The sequence below is a fragment of the Hyperolius riggenbachi genome, chromosome 5 (assembly GCF_040937935.1).
Source record: "Hyperolius riggenbachi isolate aHypRig1 chromosome 5, aHypRig1.pri, whole genome shotgun sequence".
Classification (NCBI taxonomy): domain Eukaryota; kingdom Metazoa; phylum Chordata; class Amphibia; order Anura; family Hyperoliidae; genus Hyperolius; species Hyperolius riggenbachi.
Window position 1 is genome coordinate 438,828,592 of NC_090650.1, and position 21,897 is coordinate 438,850,488.

Below are 21,897 nucleotides of genomic sequence, written 5' to 3' on the forward strand. Positions count from 1 at the left end.
CTCAAACCTGGTACAGTTGATTATTGGGTGACTGGGGTTTAAATTTATAAAAGTGGGTGGAGCCACAAACAGCCAATATGATTTGTTTCATTTTAATGCAGGTTATTGATGCCAAAGACCGCAAAGCTCACAAACTTGGTCATTGAGTTATTGAGTAATTGTGTGTTAGGGTTTGGAAAAGTGGGCGCAGCCAGCACCTGCAAAATACATAATCGGGCAATGCATCAGTAGGCGGAGACAAATGCAAATTTCACTGAGAAAATGTAAACTGCAGCAATTCTTACACTTTTAATGGTAGGGTTCTCAAACTTTGCACAATTGGTCATTTGGTGACTGGGATTAATATTCAGAGAAGTGGGTGGAGCCTACAAAAGCCAATCAAAACTCACATGCTGATTTTCAAGGGGAATATGTAATTGCTACCATTCTTGCACTGTTAATGGCACAAGCCTTAAACCTGGTACAGTTGGTCATTGGGTGATTGGGGTTAAAATTCAGACAAAGGGGTGGAGCCACAAACAGCCAATCAGATTTGTTTAATCTCAATGCAAATTATTGATGCCAAAGACCGCAAAGCGCACAAACTTGGTTATTGAGTAGTTGTGTGTTAGGGTTAGAAATAGTAGGCGGAGCCAACACCAGCCAAATACATACCTGAACAATGTTAGGAAATAAGTGAGTGGAGAAAAATACAAATTTCATTGCACAAATGTAAACTTCAGCCATTTGTACACTGTTAATGGCAGGGTTCTCAAACTTTGCACAGTTGGTCACTGGGTGACTGGGATTAATATTCAGAAAAGTGGGTGGAGCCTATAAAAGCCAATCAAAATCCACCTATTGATTTTTAAGGGGAATATTTAATTGCTCCATTCTTGCACTGTTAATCACCTGTACCTGGTACAGTTGGCCATTGGGTGATTGGGGTTCAAATTCAGAAAAGATGTGGAGCCACAGCCAATCAGATTAATTTTATTTCATTGCAAATTATCGATGCCAAAGACTGCAAAGCTCACATACTTGGTCATTAAGTAATTGTGTGTTAGGGTTAGGAAAAGTGGGCAGAGCCAACACTAGCCAATTACATACCCGGGCAACGCCGGGCGACCAGCTAGTTGAATATAAGTCGATCTTGTGTATAGTATGACCCTGAATTTTGACCCTTTGAAAGGGAACCTGAAGCGATTAAAATTTAAAATAAAGACTGCAAATGAATATTACATACTTACCTCACTGTCAGTTCCTCTCAGAGGCTCACCATTTTCTTCTTACAGTGATCCCTTCCAGTTCTGACAATATATCAGTTGCTGTCAGTTATATATCAGCAGCTGTCAGTTACAACTGAATGTGCAAGGTAGTGTCCATGTTTCCCTATGGCTCAAGTGGGCAATGTTACAGTTTGACAGTGTGCTGACCAGGAAGCTGTTATAGGTTAATGGCCATTTTTAAAATGGAGGATGGAGAATTCCATTGATCACAGTGGACAATGGGACGCAGGAGAGGAGAAAGAGATTGAGGAGTAGACTACACAGAAGGGAAGTATGACCTGTGTATGGTTATTTTGACTTTTTATTTTCAGTTCATGTTCTCTTTAAGCTGAATTATTTGAATGACTCATGTATAAGACTATCCAGCAAAGTTTACGGATGCACTCGGGAGCCAGGAGGAGTTAACGGATGCTCTACATAAAGTATTGCAGCCAATAACTCCTCCAGGCTCCCAATTGCAGCCAATAACTCCTCCAGGCCCCCACATACAGGCATTAACCTCATTCTGACACCCCCCCCCCCCTTCCCAAGTCAATGCGGGCACTTTCTGTCCCTCTGCAACTCCACCCCTCTGTAATTACCGTAATAAGTCAGTGTGGGTCGTTGACTGTCCTGTTCACCATCTCCCCCTTTTGTGTGGTCCCCTCCCCCCATGTGTTTGTGCCTCCCAACAACCTAAATTGTGACCTGCAAACTTTTATTCCCCCTCCCCAAGGTAGGCCCTCTGACATTAACCCCGTGTGTGCTGCTGAACCCTCTCCCACTGCTTCCTGCAGTAGCCACTTACCAAGTCCTGCAACAAGTGCTGTATACTGTCATCTCCCTCACTTGCCAATCAGCGTACATTGGCATGCCACGCATATGACATCAGGACAAGAGCCAGTTCAGGAGCCCATCCCAGTGTCATGTGACATTAGCAGCCCATCCCACTGTCACATGACATCAGGACAAGAGCCAGTTCAGGAGCCCATCCCAGTGTCATGTGACATTAGCAGCCCATCCCACTGTCACATGACATCAGGACAAGAGCCAGTTTGGGTGTCACGTGACATCAGGAGCCCGTCCTAGTGTCATGTGACATTAGCAACCTGTCCCAGTGTCACGTGACATCAGGAGCCAGTCCTGTGGGGCAAAAAAAAACAAGATATACTGTAGATCATTTAGGTTTAATAAGTAGTGATAAAGTTATTGGCGAATGAATTGGATAGGGGAAAATTGCTTCCATGCTTAAAGGAACACTATTAAACCAAATGATGTAAAATGACAATGTACAAGTAATGTCTAAGTAGCTGTGTAAACATTTTCCTACTTTGCATATTAAATATCAGAGGCAAAAGCTGTAATCCACTATGTGTAGATTTTAGCTACGTTTGGAATGTCTTATTTGCGTAGGTGAATCTCTGAAGTCTGACATGCTAAGAACAGTGTAATATTGAAGCAGAGTTATATGAAAAGCGTGTCAGGATTCACATACAAATGTTTATTTTGCACATAAGTTACATTTCCTCTGCTTTCTGCAGACAGATCTCAGATACACAGCAGCTGCTGAGAGCTTTCTTACACACACAGGGTTAACAGATGCACTGTGAGGGAATTCCCCCTCCCCTTATAGCTCACTCTGCCGTCAGATTTCAGCAGACTTGCTGTCAACTCAGAGTGAAAGGAATTTGATACAGTAAAGAAAATAGATAAGCCAGTGAAATGTATACATCACTATTTCCCAGCACACGTTAATCGATAGTGTTCTTTTAAGGTGAAAACAACCCGCAGGCTGAAGTGGGTAATAATCATTTTTCCATACAGATTTTTATTTAACGTGAAATCCGTGAATGTAGATTTCATTTCATTATTTACCCCCAGAGCTTTGTGTAGGTAGGGTGTCATCAGTCTTTTCTGCAGATGATAGTGATGGAATATAGCGAGTGCTGCTGTACCTGCGCCGGATTATAATGAATGAATTAACATATTGTGTGTGTAATTAGCAGGGGGATGTGATGTATGGCCCTGGCCGCTCTACCTGCCGCGCATTGTTTAATGTCACGCCGCGATTCTGCTAGCGAGGCCGTAGATCTTTGTATCCTCAGTCCCGTCTCCCCCGAGGGGGTGATACAATCGCATCTGCATAACCAAACTACTTATTAATAGAGAGGCTGATGATTATAAATGCAGAGCAGATAATAATAGGGACAGTTCATTTCAAGCGATGTTTCGGTTACAGCTGGAGTGTTGTGGCCGTGACTGAGGCCAGGGCCTCCATAGGGGCAAACCGGGCGATGGTCTAGGACCTCAAGCCCCTTAGGGCCCTCACAAGTCAGGCACTGTAGAGGTCACAAGTTTACTGTGATTGTAGTATGCAAATAGAAGGTGCCCCAAGTTCATCTTTGCCCAGGACTCCCATTTTACCTAAAACTGCCCATTACTGAGGCCTTACAAGTAAAGGTGTTTCATAAGATAATTGCAAGTGGATGCAAATTTTGTAGAAATTGTATGCAAATGTATGCAACTTGGAAATTAACCAATTATTATGATTGATTTATATAGTGTCGGTATTAGAGATGGCCCAAACTGGTCGCCGGCGGACAACGCGTGGTCACATTCGCTTCGGCAGGCAAACACATGGCGTGTTAGACCCGCCCCTATACATCATCATGGAGCCAAACTTTGAGCCCTTACCTCACAGTATGCAGGCACATGGAAGCCAATCAGCTTACCCTCCCTTCCGGACCCCACCCCCCATAAAAACGCTAGCATGGCAGCTATCTTAGGCTCATTCTGAGGCTGCTGTGTGAGTGAGAGCAAGGAGAGAGCTGCTGGAGATAGGGACAGCGTTAGCTAGGCCTGTGTTCTTGGAACTCACTGACTTTCTTGCTGTGAAAGCACCACAAATTGCCCTTTTGAGGGCTGGTGCATCGGTTTCCTGTTTTCTTTGGGGGGAGGGGGGAGGGCACTGACATCCAGAGCTGTGCACACTACTGCTATTGTTGCCACAGTAACCTGCCAGCACAGTATCCCTCCAGTACATTGTTTTTTAGAGTTTGGCCTGTCAATATGAAGCGGGCCTAACCCTTACACTACTTGATCGATGTATAGACACGCTGGATGTTTTAAAGCAGTTTATTCCACCAATTTAGGAATGTAATGTGATTTCTGCTTTTTAGAGATTAAAACACGACTCTACCTCAACTATGTCATTTTTGGTGGGACTTTTGCCCTGGATTCCCCTCCGGGATGCCACAGTCCAGGTGTTAGGCCCCTTGAAACAATTGTGGCCAGAAACAGTCCCTGTAGGTTTTAAAATGCACCTGCCCATTGAAGTCTATGGCAGTTTGCCTGTTCGCAAACTTTTACAGAAGTTCGAAGTTCGCAAACCCAAAATTTGATGTTCGGTCATCTCTAGTCACCATCTTCTGTGGCGCTGTACAACAGCATACAGGGTATAGCAATACAAAATAATCAATACAACAGTTAATACAAGACATAGGTGGATTACAGCTGATGCAGTGGACAATCAACTACAGACTTTTACACAGGGGTGGGAGGTATGTACCTGCATTACACAGCATTACACAGGGGTGGGAGGTATGTACATGCATTACACAGCATTACACAGGGGTGGGAGGTGTGTACATGCATTACACAGCATTACACAGGGGTGGGGGGTATGTACATGCATTACACAGCATTACACAGCATTACACAGGGGTGGGAGGTGTGTACATGCATTACACAGCATTACACAGGGGTGGGAGGTATGTACATGCATTACACAGCATTACACAGGGGTGGGAGGTGTGTACATGCATTACACAGCATTACACAGGGGTGGGAGGTATGTACATGCATTATACAGCATTACACAGGGGTGGGAGGTGTGTACATGCATTACACAGCATTACACAGGGGTGGGAGGTATGTACATGCATTACACAGCATTACACAGGGGTGGGAGGTGTGTACATGCATTACACAGCATTACACAGGGGTGGGAGGTGTGTACCTGCATTACACAGCATTACACAGGGGTGGGAGGTATGTACATGCATTACACGGCATTACACAGCATTACACAGGGGTGGGAGGTATGTACATGCATTACACAGCATTACACAGCATTACACAGGGGTGGGAGGTGTGTACATGCATTACACAGCATTACACAGGGGTGGGAGGTATGTACATGCATTGCACAGCATTACACAGGGGTGGGAGGTATGTACATGCATTACACAGCATTACACAGGGGTGGGAGGTTTGTACATGCATTACACAGCATTACACAGGGGTCGGAGGTATGTGCATGCATTACACGGCATTATACAGGGGTGGGAGGTGTGTACATGCATTACACAGCATTACACAGGGGTGGGAGGTATGTGCATGCGTTACACGGCATTACACAGCATTACACAGGGGTGGGAGGTATGTACATGCATTACACGGCATTACACAGGGGTGGGAGGTTTGTACATGCATTACACGGCATTACACAGCATTACACAGGGATGGGAGGTATGTACATGCATTACACAGGGGTGGGAGGTATGCACATGCATTGCACAGCATTACACAGGGGTGGGAGGTGTGTACATGCATTACACAGCATTACACAGGGGTGGGAGGTATGTACACACATTACCCAGCATTACACAGGGGTGGGAGGTATGTACATGCATTACACAGCATTACACAGGGGTGGGAGGTATGTACATTCATTACACAGCATTACACAGCATTACACAGGGGTGGGAGGTATGTACATGCATTATACAGCATTATACAGGGGTGGGAGGTGTGTACATGCATTACACAGCATTACACAAGGGTGGGAGGTATGTACATGCATTACAATGCATTACACTGCATTACACAGGGGTGGGAGGTATGTACATGCATTGCACAGCATTACACAGCATTACACAGGGGTGGGAGGTTTGTACATGCATTACACGGCATTACACAGCATTACACAGGGGTGGGAGGTATGTACATGCATTACACAGGGGTGGGAGGTATGTACATGCATTACACAGCATTACACAAGGGTGGGAGGTATGTACATGCATTACACTGCATTACACAGGGGTGGGAGGTTTGTACATGCATTACACGGCATTACACAGCATTACACAGGGGTGGGAGGTATGTACATGCATTACACAGGGGTGGGAGGTATGTACATGCATTACACAGCATTACACAGGGGTGGGAGGTATGTGCATGCGTTACACGGCATTATACAGCATTACACAGGGGTGGGAGGTATGTACATGCATTACACGGCATTACACAGCATTACACAGGGGTGGGAGGTATGTACATGCATTACACGGCATTACACAGCATTACACAGGGGTGGGAGGTATGTACATGCATTACACGGCATTACACAGCATTACACAGGGGTGGGAGGTATGTACATGCATTACACGGCATTACACAGCATTACACAGGGGTGGGAGGTATGTACATGCATTACACGGCATTACACAGCATTACACAGGGGTGGGAGGTATGTACATGCATTACACAGGGGTGGGAGGTATGTACATGAATTACACAGCATTACACAGGGGTGGGAGGTATGTGCATGCGTTACACGGCATTACACAGCATTACACAGGGGTGGGAGGTTTGTACATGCATTACACGGCATTACACAGCATTACACAGGGATGGGAGGTATGTACATGCATTACACAGGGGTGGGAGGTATGTACATGCATTGCACAGCATTACACAGGGGTAGGAGGTATGTACATGCATTACACAGCATTACACAGCATTACACAGGGGTGGGAGGTATGTACATGCATTACACAGCATTACACAGGGGTGGGAGGTATGTACACACATTACCCAGCATTACACAGGGGTGGGAGGTATGTACATGCATTACACAGCATTACACAGCATTACAGAGGGGTGGGAGGTATGTACATTCATTACACAGCATTACACAGCATTACACAGGGGTGGGAGGTGTGTACATGCATTATACAGCATTACACAGGGGTGGGAGGTGTGTACATGCATTACACAGCATTACACAAGGGTGGGAGGTATGTACATGCATTACACTGCATTATACAGCATTACACAGGGGTGGGAGGTGTGTACATGCATTACACAGCATTACACAAGGGTGGGAGGTATGTACATGCATTACACAGCATTACACTGCATTACACAGGGGTGGGAGGTATGTACATGCATTACACTGCATTACACTGCATTACACAGGGGTGGGAGGTATGTACATGCATTACACGGCATTACACAGCATTACACAGGGGTGGGAGGTATGTACATGCATTACACGGCATTACACTGCATTACACAGGGGTGGGAGGTATGTACATGCATTACACGGCATTACACAGCATTACACAGGGGTGGGATGTATGTACATGCATTACACAGCATTACACAGGGGTGGGATGTATGTACATGCATTACACAGCATTACACAGGGGTGGGAGGTATGTACATGCATTGCACAGCATTACACAGGGGTGGGAGGTATGCACATGCATTGCACAGCATTACACAGGGGTGGGAGGTATGTACATGCATTACACGGCATTACACAGCATTACACAGGGGTGGGAGGTATGTACATGCATTACACGGCATTACACAGCATTACACAGGGGTGGGATGTATGTACATGCATTACACAGCATTACACAGGGGTGGGATGTATGTACATGCATTACACAGCATTACACAGGGGTGGGAGGTATGTACATGCATTGCACAGCATTACACAGGGGTGGGAGGTATGTACATGCATTACACGGCATTACACAGCATTACACAGGGGTGGGAGGTATGTACATGCATTACACAGGGGTGGGAGGTATGTACATGCATTACACAGCATTACACAGCATTACACAGGGGTGGGAGGTATGTACATGTATTACACGGCATTACACAGCATTACACAGGGGTGGGAGGTATGTACATGCATTACACAGGGGTGGGAGGTATGTACATGCATTACACAGCATTACACAGCATTACACAGGGGTGGGAGGTATGTGCATGCATTACACGGCATTACACAGGGGTAGGAGGTGTGTACATGCATTACACGGCATTACACAGCATTACACAGGGGTGGGAGGTATGTACATGCATTACACGGCATTACAGAGCATTACACAGGGGTGGGAGGTATGTACATGCATTACACAGCATTACACTGCATTACACAGGGGTGGGAGGTATGTACATGCATTACACAGCATTATACAGGGGTGGGAGGTATGTACATGCATTATACAGCATTACACAGGGGTGGGAGGTGTGTACATGTATTATACAGCATTACACAGGGGTGGGAGGTGTGTACATGCATTACACAGCATTACACAAGGGTGGGAGGTATGTACATGCATTACACCGCATTACACTGCATTACACAGGGGTGGGAGGTGTGTACATGCATTACACAGCATTACACAGGGGTGGGAGGTATGTACATGCATTACACAGCATTACACAGGGGTGGGAGGTGTGTACATGCATTACACAGCATTACACAAGGGTGGGAGGTATGTACATGCATTACACTGCATTACACAGGGGTGGGAGGTGTGTACATGCATTACACAGTATTACACAAGGGTGGGAGGTATGTACATGCATTACACAGCATTACACTGCATTACACAAGGGTGGGAGGTATGTACATGCATTACACCGCATTACACTGCATTACACAGGGGTGGGAGGTGTGTACATGCATTACACAGCATTACACAGGGGTGGGAGGCATGTACATGCATTACACAGCATTACACAGGGGTGGGAGGTATGTACATACATTACACAGCATTACACAGGGGTGGGAGGTATGTACATGCATTACACAGCATTACACAGGGGTGGGAGGCATGTACACAGCATTACACAGCATTACACAGGGGTGGGAGGTATGCACATGCATTACATTACATTGTGAGACAAAAGAGGAAGAGAGTCCTGGTAGCCAGTGGGCCTTACAGTCTAAAGTTTTAGGGAACAGGACAGTAGGTAAATGGAAACTGTGTCTGAGATGATAAAATTGTGGTCAGTGGCCAAACCAGATATATATCTTTAAAGGACATCTGAGGTGAAAATAAACTGATGAGAAAAACAATTGTATCTATCCTCCTTCTCCTAAAAATGACCTTTTTAGATATCCCATAGTTTTATTTTATATTCAAATCTAGTTTTTAAGTTTTTACTGTTTCATTGTCTCTGCTCAATGACACCTTCATTGACATATGGCAGAGCTCAAATCTATGAATTATTGAGACTTTGTATCTCTTTCCTGCTTTCAGAAGCCATTTACTGACAGGAAAGTGTTTTATAGCTGTAATTACTTATCAGTGAGGGTTATGCTATAGTCTGACCCAGTCCAACCCAATCTAGGCCCAGACAGAAACTGTCACTTGCATACCTGATGTTTAACTCTTTCAGGCAGAGAAAGAAAAAAAAGGAACACAGCCCAGTTATTTGTGTGCTAGGCACTGTACATACACATGTCTATCTCATCATGTCACATGTCACCTCGGGTGTCCTTTAAAGAGAATCTGTACTCTAAAATTTTTACAGCAAAAAGCATACCATTCTATTCATTATGTTCTCCTGTGCCCCTCTGTGCTGTTTCTGCCACTCCCTGCTGCAATCCTGGCTTGTAATTAACAGTTTTAGGCAGTGTTTACAAACAAACTAACCAGCTTGTGATAGGCTCACATAAGCAGTGTGTGAGTCATACAGAGCCTGCAGGGGGCCTGGAGGGGGTGTGTATAGCTTCTACCAATCACAAGCAGCCCTGCACATTCCACACATTCCAGCCTTTGCCCGACTGTGCCGACAGAAGGAAACAGATTCGATCATATAACAGAGATAATACAGCCACTGTGCAGTTAGGAAAGGCTGCAGTAAGCCACAGCACATTAGAACAGGCAAAGGAACTTATAGGATAGAAGAACTAAGGCTGAACATTTTGTTACAGAGTCTCTTTAAGGTCTAATTCTAACTCTTTTTTTGGAAGGATCTGGATGACACAAGGAAGGGAATAAACTCCAGAAAGACAGAAATAGAGGTGGTTACACTTGTTAAAAACTGTGTGCAATTGGCAATTTTCCAAAAACAAGATCCCCACACATGTAATGTGTGCGTAGCATTCCTTTTTGTGTTCATATGCGAATTTGCGCTCACAAATTTTCTGCAGTTTAAATTTGGATGGCAGGTTTGTTTTTTTCTCATGCGTGATGTACGATCTGTGTTTAAGTGCAAAAGTCAATGGAAAGACAGTGGGAATGCAGCAAATGTGCATTTTGCACAAAAATTGGCATGTGATTTTGAAGTGAATTAGATGGAGTCTCATGTAAATTAACTGCATAGGTCTATTTATAGAAAAAGCACTATGCCAAATCTCACATATTAAAAAATTGAGGAAAAAGACCACAAAAGTTCATACAAAAATAATACAAAAATTGCAAATGCGGAAAGCTTATGCGGATTTTGTCATTATGATCATTTGCATCATTTTGTCTCTATATTCTTGCAGAGTAATCAGCACCTTTGGTTTAGTGCTCTGTGTGATTCAGTAGTCTTACACCTTCTCACGCTGGCGACAGTTCAGCAATTTTCAGTACGGATGACCTTTATGACAGGTCCTCTTTATGCATGCTTTAGGACTGACTGTTCAGTAGGAATATTCTTGCTTGTTTTGTACTAGGAGGCTGCAGTAAAAAGGTGTTTGCAGCTGAATGAGTGGCAGTTCAGTCGTATAATTGTGCGTTATTGATGGGTCAGAGGCCAGACCTGCCGGTACTGAAGTCTTTGCTTTGTGGTGAGAAAGTGCCGGCAGACCTGTGACCTTTCCTGCGCTCAATTGGCTTGTGGCATCCTTGTCTCTCCAGCTGTCACTACATGTCTCAGTCTGAATGTTACCCCCGTGTGACTCCACTGATACAGCTGAACATATGAGGGAGCTTCATATGTTAGGGTTCCATCTCATCCATACGTTGGGTTTCCCATGGACACTAAATCGTCTGACTCGATTGTTATGATCGAACCAAAATGATTGGTCATGCCAACTTCTAACCAGTTCGATCAGATTGATGGAACAGATCCATTTTTCTGACAGATCCCATTAATCATGCAGTCATCAAGAAAAAAGAGAGGCATCACATCCTTCAAAACCCTTTATTCTGGCATGGATATATACAGTAAAACTCAAGTCTGATGGGGGGAAGAGGGCTGGGAATGAAGCCTGGCAGCTGTTTCACAAGTAAGTAACCATTTACCTCTAACGAAGCAAGACTTACTTGCTAAACAGCTGTCAGGCACCATTTGCCTCTGATGAAGCAAGACTTACTAGCTAAACAGCTGTCAAGCACCATTTGCCTCTGACGAAGCAAGACTTACTAGCTAAACAGCTGTCAGGCACCATTTGCCTCTGACGAAGCAAGACTTACTTGCTAAACAGCTGTCAGGCACCATTTGCCTCTGATGAAGCAAGACTTACTAGCTAAACAGCTGTCAAGCACCATTTGCCTCTGACGAAGCAAGACTTATTTGCGAAACAGCTGTCAGGCACCATTTGCCTCTGACGAAGCAAGACTTACTTGTGAAACGGCTGTCAGGCACCATTTGCCTCTACTGAAGCAAGACTTACTTGCGAAACAGCTGTCAGGCACCATTTGCCTCTGACGAAGCAAGACTTACTTGCGAAACAGCTGTCAGGCACCATTTGCCTCTGACAAAGCAAGACTTACTTGTGAAACAGCTGTCTGACACCATTTGCCTCTGACAAAGCAAGACTTACTTATGAAAAAGCTGTCAGGCACCATATGCCTCTGACAAAGCAAGACTTACTTGCGAAACAGCTGTCTGACACCATTTGCCTCTAATGAAGCAAGACTTACTTGCGAAACAGCTGTCAGGCACCATTTGCCTCTGACGAAGCAAGACTTACTTGTGAAACAGCTGTCAGGCACCATTTGCCTCTAATGAAGCAAGACTTACTTGTGAAACAGCTGTCAGGCACCATTTGCCTCTGATGAAGCAAGACTTACTTGCGAAACAGCTGTCAGGCACCATTAGCCTCTGATGAAGCAAGACTTACTTGTGAAACAGCTGTCAGGCAGCATTTGCCTCTAATGAAGCAAGACTTACTTGCGAAACAGCTGTCAGGCACCATTTGCCTCTGACGAAGCAAGACTTACTTGCGAAACAGCTGTCAGGCACCATTTGCCTCTGACGAAGCAAGACTTACTTGTGAAACAGCTGTCAGGCAGCATTTGCCTCTAATGAAGCAAGACTTACTTGCGAAACAGCTGTCAGGCACCATTTGCCTCTGACGTAGCAAGACTTACTTGTGAAACAGCTGTCAGGCAGCATTTGCCTCTGACGAAGCAAGACTTATTTGCGAAACAGCTGTCAGGCACCATTAGCCTCTGACGAAGCAAGACTTACTTGTGAAACAGCTGTCAGGCAGCATTTGCCTCTAATGAAGCAAGACTTACTTGCGAAACAGCTGTCAGGCACCATTTGCCTCTGACGAAGCAAGACTTACTTGTGAAACAGCTGTCAGGCACCATTTGCCTCTAATGAAGCAAGACTTACTTGTGAAACAGCTGTCAGGCACCATTTGCCTCTGATGAAGCAAGACTTACTTGCGAAACAGCTGTCAGGCACCATTAGCCTCTGATGAAGCAAGACTTACTTGTGAAACAGCTGTCAGGCAGCATTTGCCTCTAATGAAGCAAGACTTACTTGCGAAACAGCTGTCAGGCACCATTTGCCTCTGACGAAGCAAGACTTACTTGCGAAACAGCTGTCAGGCACCATTTGCCTCTGACGAAGCAAGACTTACTTGTGAAACAGCTGTCAGGCAGCATTTGCCTCTAATGAAGCAAGACTTACTTGCGAAACAGCTGTCAGGCACCATTTGCCTCTGACGAAGCAAGACTTACTTGTGAAACAGCTGTCAGGCAGCATTTGCCTCTAATGAAGCAAGACTTACTTGCGAAACAGCTGTCAGGCACCATTTGCCTCTGACGTAGCAAGACTTACTTGTGAAACAGCTGTCAGGCAGCATTTGCCTCTGACGAAGCAAGACTTATTTGCGAAACAGCTGTCAGGCACCATTAGCCTCTGACGAAGCAAGACTTACTTGTGAAACAGCTGTCAGGCAGCATTTGCCTCTAATGAAGCAAGACTTACTTGCGAAACAGCTGTCAGGCACCATTTGCCTCTGACGAAGCAAGACTTACTTGCGAAACAGCTGTCAGGCAACATTTGCCTCTGACGAAGCAAGACTTACTTGTGAAACAGCTGTCAGGCAGCATTTGCCTCTAATGAAGCAAGACTTACTTGCGAAACAGCTGTCAGGCACCATTTGCCTCTGACGAAGCAAGACTTACTTGTGAAACAGCTGTCAGGCAGCATTTGCCTCTAATGAAGCAAGACTTACTTGCGAAACAGCTGTCAGGCACCATTTGCCTCTGACGTAGCAAGACTTACTTGTGAAACAGCTGTCAGGCAGCATTTGCCTCTGACAAAGCAAGACAAGCTGTCAGGCTTTATCACCCCACTTGGCTTCCACTGTATATACCCAAAGGGTTTTTAAGGTTGTGGCGCCTCTTTTTCCTCAATGACTGCATGATTGATCCGTATCGATTTCACACTCTTAAGCTTTCGTACCTGGCTGATGAAACATCAGTCCCCTGCTGCATTCTGGTGTCATTAACACGGACTTAACTTAGAGATCCCATCAATCAAATTGGTTAGCAGTTCTTTGTCGCCAGTGCTTTGTTGTTAAATTCTGACCAATCATAACGATACATTCTGGCAATTGATTGTCCGTGGGATTGTATTGTTAATGGGCACCTTTAGTGGTAAGGTAAAAATAAATTTCCTAACATGCTCATCAGCTTCCCCTGAGAAATAGAAGTTGGGACTAGCAAATCACCAGCTCCTAAAGCTTTGATTTGCTACGCTCAGCTTTTCCCTCTGGTATATAACGCAGATAACTCCTCTGCAGTCCTCAATGAGTGGGTGTGCCTGTGTCTTGCAGGTCTACCAGCCCTGGTCCTGGTGACATCTGCTGGTTTTACGAAAGCTAAGGGGTACGGACATACATGGCTCAACAAACTGATCAATTCTTCCCATTTTTTTCCCAGTAAAAACGATTGACTGTATAGGGGGAAAAAAAATGTATTGTTTTTAAAAAAAACAATGTTGATTTCAAAATGTTTCTGTCTGGATGTATTGGAAAAAAAAAACAAGAATTGGAATGATCGCAGAGCACCCGACAATTTGCACCACGCGTTATAGCTGTGGAGAGCCCCCCAAAACACCCTCATCGTAGGTAGGTAGCCAAGTTTAGGTGCCCCCTGTATTGGTAGCTAGGTACAGTTGCCCCCAGTATAGGTTAGCCAGGTAAAGTTGCCCCCAGTATAGGTTAGCCAGGTATAGGTGCCCCCAGTATAGGGTAGCCAGGTACAGTTGCCCCCAGTATAGGTTACCCAGGTACAATTGCCCCCAGTATTGGTTAGCCAGGTACAGTTGTCCCCAGTATAGGTTGGCCAGGTACAGTTGCCCCCAGTATAGGTTAGCCAGGTACTTTTGCCCCCAGTATTGGTAGCCAGGTACTCTCTTCACTTCCTGTTTCTGCCTGGTCCTGCCCCCAAACTTCTGCCGCCTGAGAAAGTCACCTAACTTGGCATCATGGGCGGACCGGGCCTGCCCTTGTGAGATGGGCCTCAAGGCTGTGAAGGGGAAGCAAGGGAAGGGGTGTGATCATTGGAGGGGGTCATGAATTGTAGTTACGCCACTACGTGTTTGGTATATTGGTTCAAGGGTCTAAATTATTTGATCAAGTGGAAAAATAAATTGGGTTTCTTTGACCTAAAACAAAAAAGTATATCATTTATGGCCACCATAAGAATTGTTCAGAATTCAAAGTATGCTACAGAAGCATCAAATAGTATAAAACCCTAAATATATGACTCCAGTATTGCAGGTTCTCAGGAAGTCCTCCGGCAATGACCCGTGTATACCGTACATCAGTGTGAGCTTCCCTGGGAAATGGAAGTTGGGGCTAGCAAATCATCAGACAGTAAAGCTTTGATTTGCTCTCCTCAGGTATATAATGCAGGTAAGTCCTCTGCAGACCTCGCTGAGTAGGTGTGTTTGTTTCTTGCAGGTCTCCCAGCCCTGGTCGTGGCGATATCCGTGGGTTTCACGAAGGCCAAGGGGTACGGCTCAGCAAATTAGTAAGTAACATACATAATGTACCTCTGTGTCTGTGTGTTACACACGTGTAGTGTCCGTGCGTGTAACATGTGCTAGCGTGCTTATGCTTCATGTGTGCTTAACATGTTTTTAAATGAGTCTCTGAAATAATTGCATTACTTATTGTATATTGACACACACACACACATTATATATATATATATATATATATATATACAGTACAGACATGAAAAATATGTACAGACTACGAGTAGTGGAATGGGTGAAGTTTTTAAAGGGAGCCAAAGTTGGGGACATAAAATTTGAAAAAACAAAACCTAGGCTACCTGATCCGGGGGGCTGGGTGGATCAGGTAGCCGCCATCCTCGCCGCTCTCTGCTGCTCCTGTGAACCTCATCTCCGTACTTTTACTTTCGGGGCCTCCGGGATCACGACGCTGGCAGGAAAGAGAGAGATTTTTTCTCAGCGGGCAGGGGGGTCGAGAGAGAGGCAATGGGCATGGCCAGGGGGAGACAGCTGCTCAATGACAGCTGTGGAAAGCCTGCAGGAACACCCCAAATGGGCACCCCGGTTTGAGCAACGAATGCCTCTCCTCCTCTCCCCTTGAGATTATCAACAATTATTGTTGTCAATTTCAGGGGGCTTAAACACGGCCTGGGGGGGGGGGGGGAGTGAGCAGCAGTGTGAGGACACAGAGGCATGTCAAGAGGCGGGGAACATGCGTCTGTGGTGTGTTAGCAGTGTTTGCTGGACTCTGGGGTGATGTATAGTGACATTGGGGTAGAGTTGTGCCTTAGCTCAGTGTTGTGGTGGTGTGTGTCAGCAGTGTGTGCTGGACTCTTGGGTGATGTATAGTGACATTGGGGTAGAGTTGGGCCTTAGCTCAGTGTTGTGGTGGTGTGTGTCAGCAGTGTGTGCTGGACTCTTGGGTGATGTATAGTGACATTGGGGTAGAGTTGGGCCTTAGCTCAGTGCTGTGTGTCAGCTGTGTGTGCTGGACTCTGGGGTGATGTATAGTGACATTAGGTTGGAGTTGTGCCTTAGCTCAGTGCTGTGGCGGTGTGTGTCAGCAGTGTGTGCTGGACTCTTGGGTGATGTATAGTGACATTGGGGTAGAGTTGGGCCTTAGCTCAGTGTTGTGGCGGTGTCAGCAGTGTGTGCTGGACTCTGGGTGATGTATAGTGACATTGGGGTAGAGTGGTGCCTTAGCTCAGTGTTGTGGCGGTGTCAGCAGTGTGTGCTGGACTCTGGGTGATGTATAGTGACATTGGGGTGGAGTTGTGCCTTAGCTCAGTGCTGTGGTGGTGTGTGTCAGCAGTGTGTGCTGGACTCTGGGGTGATGTACAGTGACATTGGGGTAGAGTTGTGCCTTAGCTCAGTGTTGTGGCGGTGTGTGTCAGCAGTGTGTGCTGGACTCTGGGGTGATGTACAGTGACATTGGGGTAGAGTTGTGCCTTAGCTCAGTGCTGTGGTGGTGTGTCAGCAGTGTGTGCTGGACTCTGGGGTGATGTATAGTGACATTGGGGTAGAGTTGTGCCTTAGCTCAGTGCTGTGGCGGTGTGTGTCAGCAGTGTGTGCTGGACTCTGGGGTGATGTATAGTGACATTGGGGTAGAGTTGTGCCTTAGCTCAGTGCTGTGGCGGTGTGTGTCAGCAGTGTGTGCTGGACTCTGGGGTGATGTATAGTGACATTGGGGTAGAGTTGTGCCTTAGCTCAGTGTTGTGGCGGTGTGTGTCAGCAGTGTGTGCTGGACTCTGGGGTGATGTATAGTGACATTGGGGTAGAGTTGTGCCTTAGCTCAGTGCTGTGGCGGTGTGTCAGCAGTGTGTGCTGGACTCTGGGGTGATGTATAGTGACATTGGGGTAGAGTTGTGCCTTAGCTCAGTGCTGTGGCGGTGGGTCAGCAGTGTGTGCTGGACTCTGGGGTGATGTACAGTGACATTGGGGTAGAGTTGTGCCTTAGCTCAGTGCTGTGGCGGTGTGTGTCAGCAGTGTGTGCTGGACTCTGGGGTGATGTATAGTGACATTGGGGTAGAGTTGGGCCTTAGCTCAGTGCTGTGGCGGTGTGTCAGCAGTGTGTGCTGGACTCTGGGGTAATGTATAGTGACATTGGGGTAGAGTTGTGCCTTAGCTCAGTGCTGTGGCGGTGTGTGTCAGCAGTGTGTGCTGGACTCTGGGGTGATGTATAGTGACATTGGGGTAGAGTTGTGCCTTAGCTCAGTGCTGTGGTGGTGTGTGTCAGCAGTGTTTGCTGGACTCTGGGGTAATGTATAGTGACATTGGGGTAGAGTTGTGCCTTAGCTCAGTGCTGTGGCGGTGTGTGTCAGCAGTGTGTGCTGGACTCTGGGGTGATGTATAGTGACATTGGGGTAGAGTTGTGCCTTAGCTCAGTGCTGTGGTGGTGTGTCAGCAGTGTGTGCTGGACTCTGGGGTGATGTATAGTGACATTGGGGTAGAGTTGTGCCTTAGCTCAGTGCTGTGGCGGTGTGTGTCAGCAGTGTGTGCTGGACTCTGGGGTGATGTATAGTGACATTGGGGTAGAGTTGTGCCTTAGCTCAGTGCTGTGGCGGTGTGTGTCAGCAGTGTGTGCTGGACTCTGGGGTGATGTATAGTGACATTGGGGTAGAGTTGTGCCTTAGCTCAGTGTTGTGGCGGTGTGTGTCAGCAGTGTGTGCTGGACTCTGGGGTGATGTATAGTGACATTGGGGTAGAGTTGTGCCTTAGCTCAGTGCTGTGGCGGTGTGTCAGCAGTGTGTGCTGGACTCTGGGGTGATGTATAGTGACATTGGGGTAGAGTTGTGCCTTAGCTCAGTGCTGTGGCGGTGGGTCAGCAGTGTGTGCTGGACTCTGGGGTGATGTACAGTGACATTGGGGTAGAGTTGTGCCTTAGCTCAGTGCTGTGGTGTGTGTCAGCAGAGTGTGCTGGACTCTGGGGTGATGTATAGTGACATTGGGGTAGAGTTGTGCCTTAGCTCAGTGCTGTGGCGGTGTGTCAGCAGTGTGTGCTGGACTCTGGGGTGATGTATAGTGACATTGGGGTAGAGTTGTGCCTTAGCTCAGTGCTGTGGTGGTGTGTCAGCAGTGTGTGCTGGACTCTGGGGTGATGTATAGTGACATTGGGGTAGAGTTGTGCCTTAGCTCAGTGCTGTGGCGGTGTGTCAGCAGTGTGTGCTGGACTCTGGGGTGATGTATAGTGACATTGGGGTAGAGTTGTGCCTTAGCTCAGTGTTGTGGCGGTGTGTGTCAGCAGTGTGTGCTGGTCTCTGGGGTGATGTATAGTGACATTGGGGTGGAGTTGTGCCTTAGCTCAGTACTGTGGCGGTGTGTGTCAGCAGTGTGTGCTGGTCTCTGGGGTGATGTATAGTGATATTGGGGTGGAGTTGTTCCTTAGCTCAGTGCTGTGGCGGTGTTTGTCAGCAGTGTGTGCTGGTCTCTGGGGTGATGTATAGTGACATTGGGGTGGAGTTGTGCCTTAGCTCAGTACTGTGGCGGTGTGTGTCAGCAGTGTGTGCTGGACTCTGGGGTGATGTATAGTGACATTGGGGTAGAGTTATGCCTTAGCTCAGTGCTGTGGCGGTGTGTCAGCAGTGTGTGTTGGACTCTGGGGTAATGTATAGTGACATTGGGGTAGAGTTGTGCCTTAGCTCAGTGCTGTGGTGGTGTGTGTCAGCAGTGTGTGCTGGACTCTGGGGTAATGCATAGTGACATTGTTGTAGAGTTGTGACTAAGCTCAGTGCATTGGCGGTGTGTCAGCAGTGTGTGCTGTACTCTGGGGTGATGTATAGTGACATTGGGGTAGAGTTGTGCCTTAGCTCAGTGCTGTGGCGGTGTGTCAGCAGTGTGTGCTGGACTCTGGGGTGATGTATAGTGACATTGGGGTAGAGTTGTGCCTTAGCTCAGTGCTGCGGCGGTGTGTCAGCAGAGTGTGCTGGACTCTGGGGTGATGTACAGTGACATTAGGGTAGAGTGGTGCCTTAGCTCAGTGTTGTGGCGGTGTTTGTCAGCAGTGTGTGCTGGTCTCTGGGGTGATGTATAGTGATATTGGGGTGGAGTTGTGCCTTAGCTCAGTGCTGTGGCGGTGTGTGTCAGCAGTGTGTGCTGGACTCTGGGGTGATGTATAGTGACATTGGGGTAGAGTTGTGCCTTAGCTCAGTGCTGTGGCGGTGTGTCAGCAGTGTGTGCTGGACTCTGGGGTGATGTGTAGTGACATTGGGTAGAGTTGTTCCTTAGCTCAGTGCTGTGGCGGTGTGTCAGCTGTGTGTGCTGGACTCTGGGGTGATGTATAGTGACATTGGGTAGAGTTGTGCCTTAGCTCAGTGCTGTGGTGGTGTGTCAGCAGAGTGTGTTGGACTCTAGGGTGATGTATAGTGACATTGTTGTAGAGTTGTGCCTAAGCTCAGTGCATTGGCGGTGTGTCAGCAGTGTGTGCTGGACTCTGGGGTGATGGACAGTGACATTGGGGTAGAGTTGTGCCTTAGCTCAGTGCTGTGGTGGTGTGTCAGCAGTGTGTGCTGGACTCTGGGGTGATGTATAGTGACATTAGGTTGGAGTTGTGCCTTAGCTCAGTGCTGTGGTGGTGTGTGTCAGCAGTGTGTGCTGGACTCTGGGGTGATGTATAGTGACATTGGGGTAGAGTTGTGCCTTAGCTCAGTGTTGTGGCGGTGTGTGTCAGCAGTGTGTGCTGGACTCTGGGGTGATGTATAGTGACATTGGGGTAGAGTTGGGCCTTAGCTCAGTGCTGTGGCGGTGTGTCAGCAGTGTGTGCTGGACTCTGGGGTGATGTATAGTGACATTGGGGTAGAGTTGTGCCTTAGCTCAGTGCTGTGGTGGTGTGTGTCAGCAGTGTGTGCTGGACTCTGGGGTGATGTATAGTGACATTGGGGTAGAGTTGTACCTTAGCTCAGTGCTGTGGTGTGTGTCAGCAGTAGAGTTGGGCCGAACGGTTTGCCGGCGAACGTGGTTCGCGCGAACGTAGGTGGTTCGCGTGCGGTTACCGCACGCGAACCTTTTGCGGAAGAAGTTCGGTTCGCCCCATAATGCACTGAGGGTCAACTTTGACCCTCTACATCACAGTCAGCAGGCCCAGTGTAGCCAATTAGGCTACACTAGCCCCTGGAGCCCCACCCCCCCTTATATAAGGCAGGCAGCGGCGGCCATTACGGCCACTCGTGTGCCTGCATTAGTGAGAGTAGGGCGAGCTGCTGCAGTCTCTCATATAGGGAAAGATTAGTTAGGCTTAACTTCTTCCTGGCTGCATACCTGTTCTGTTCAGTGAGCCCTCAGCCCACTGCATACCTGTACTGTGATCCTGCCACTGCATACCTGTTCAGTGATCCTGCCACTGCATACCTGTTCTGTTCAGTGAGCCCTCAGCCCACTGCATACCTGTACTGTGATCCTGCCACTCCATACCTGTTCAGTGATCCTGCCACTGCATACCTGTTCTGTTCAGTGAGCCCTCAGCCCACTGCATACCTGTACTGTGATCCTGCCACTCCATACCTGTTCAGTGATCCTGCCACTGCATACCTGTTCAGTGATCCTGCCACTGCATACCTGTTCTGTGAACCCGCCACTGTATACCTGTTCTGTTCAGTGGACCCGCCACTGTATACCTGTTCTGTTCAGTGGACCCGCCACTGTATACCTGTTCTGTTCAGTGGACCCGCCACTGTATACCTGTTCAGTGAACCCGCCACTGCATACCTGTTGTGTTCAGTGAACCTGCCACTGCATACCTGTTGTGTTCAGTGAACCTGCCACTGCATACCTGTTCTGTGAACCCGCCACTGTATACCTGTTCTGTTCAGTGGACCCGCCACTGTATACCTGTTCAGTGAACCCGCCACTGCATACCTGTTGTGTTCAGTGAACCTGCCACTGCATACCTGTTGTGTTCAGTGAACCTGCCACTGCATACCTGTTCTGTGAACCCGCCACTGTATACCTGTTCTGTTCAGTGGACCCGCCACTGTATACCTGTTCAGTGAACCCGCCACTGTATACCTGTTCTGTTCAGTGGACCCGCCACTGTATACCTGTTTAGTGAACACGCCACTGCATACCTATTGTGTTCAGTGATCCTGCCACTGCATACCTGTTCTGTGAACCCGCCACTGTATACCTGTTCTGTTCAGTGGACCCGCCACTGTATACCTGTTCTGTGAACCCGCCACTGTATACCTGTTCTGTTCAGTGGACCCGCCACTGTATACCTGTTCTGTTCAGTGGACCCGCCACTGTATACCTGTTCTGTTCAGTGGACCCGCCACTGTATACCTGTTCTGTTCAGTGGACCCGCCACTGTATACCTGTTCTGTTCAGTGGACCCGCCACTGTATACCTGTTCTGTTCAGTGGACCCGCCA

General features: G+C 47.3%; 1 protein-coding gene across 3 annotated transcripts in view; it reads left to right on the forward strand.

The window, feature by feature from the left end:
• ADGRB1 (adhesion G protein-coupled receptor B1) overlaps window positions 1–21,897 on the forward strand; it is an 829,276-nt gene that overhangs the window by 700,027 nt on the left and 107,352 nt on the right. For all 3 annotated transcript variants that reach the window (XM_068238111.1, XM_068238113.1, XM_068238112.1), the window contains exon 22: window positions 15,481–15,550. In XM_068238111.1, the coding sequence (XP_068094212.1) occupies window positions 15,481–15,550 (70 nt within the window). The remainder of the gene's footprint in view (window positions 1–15,480; window positions 15,551–21,897) is intronic.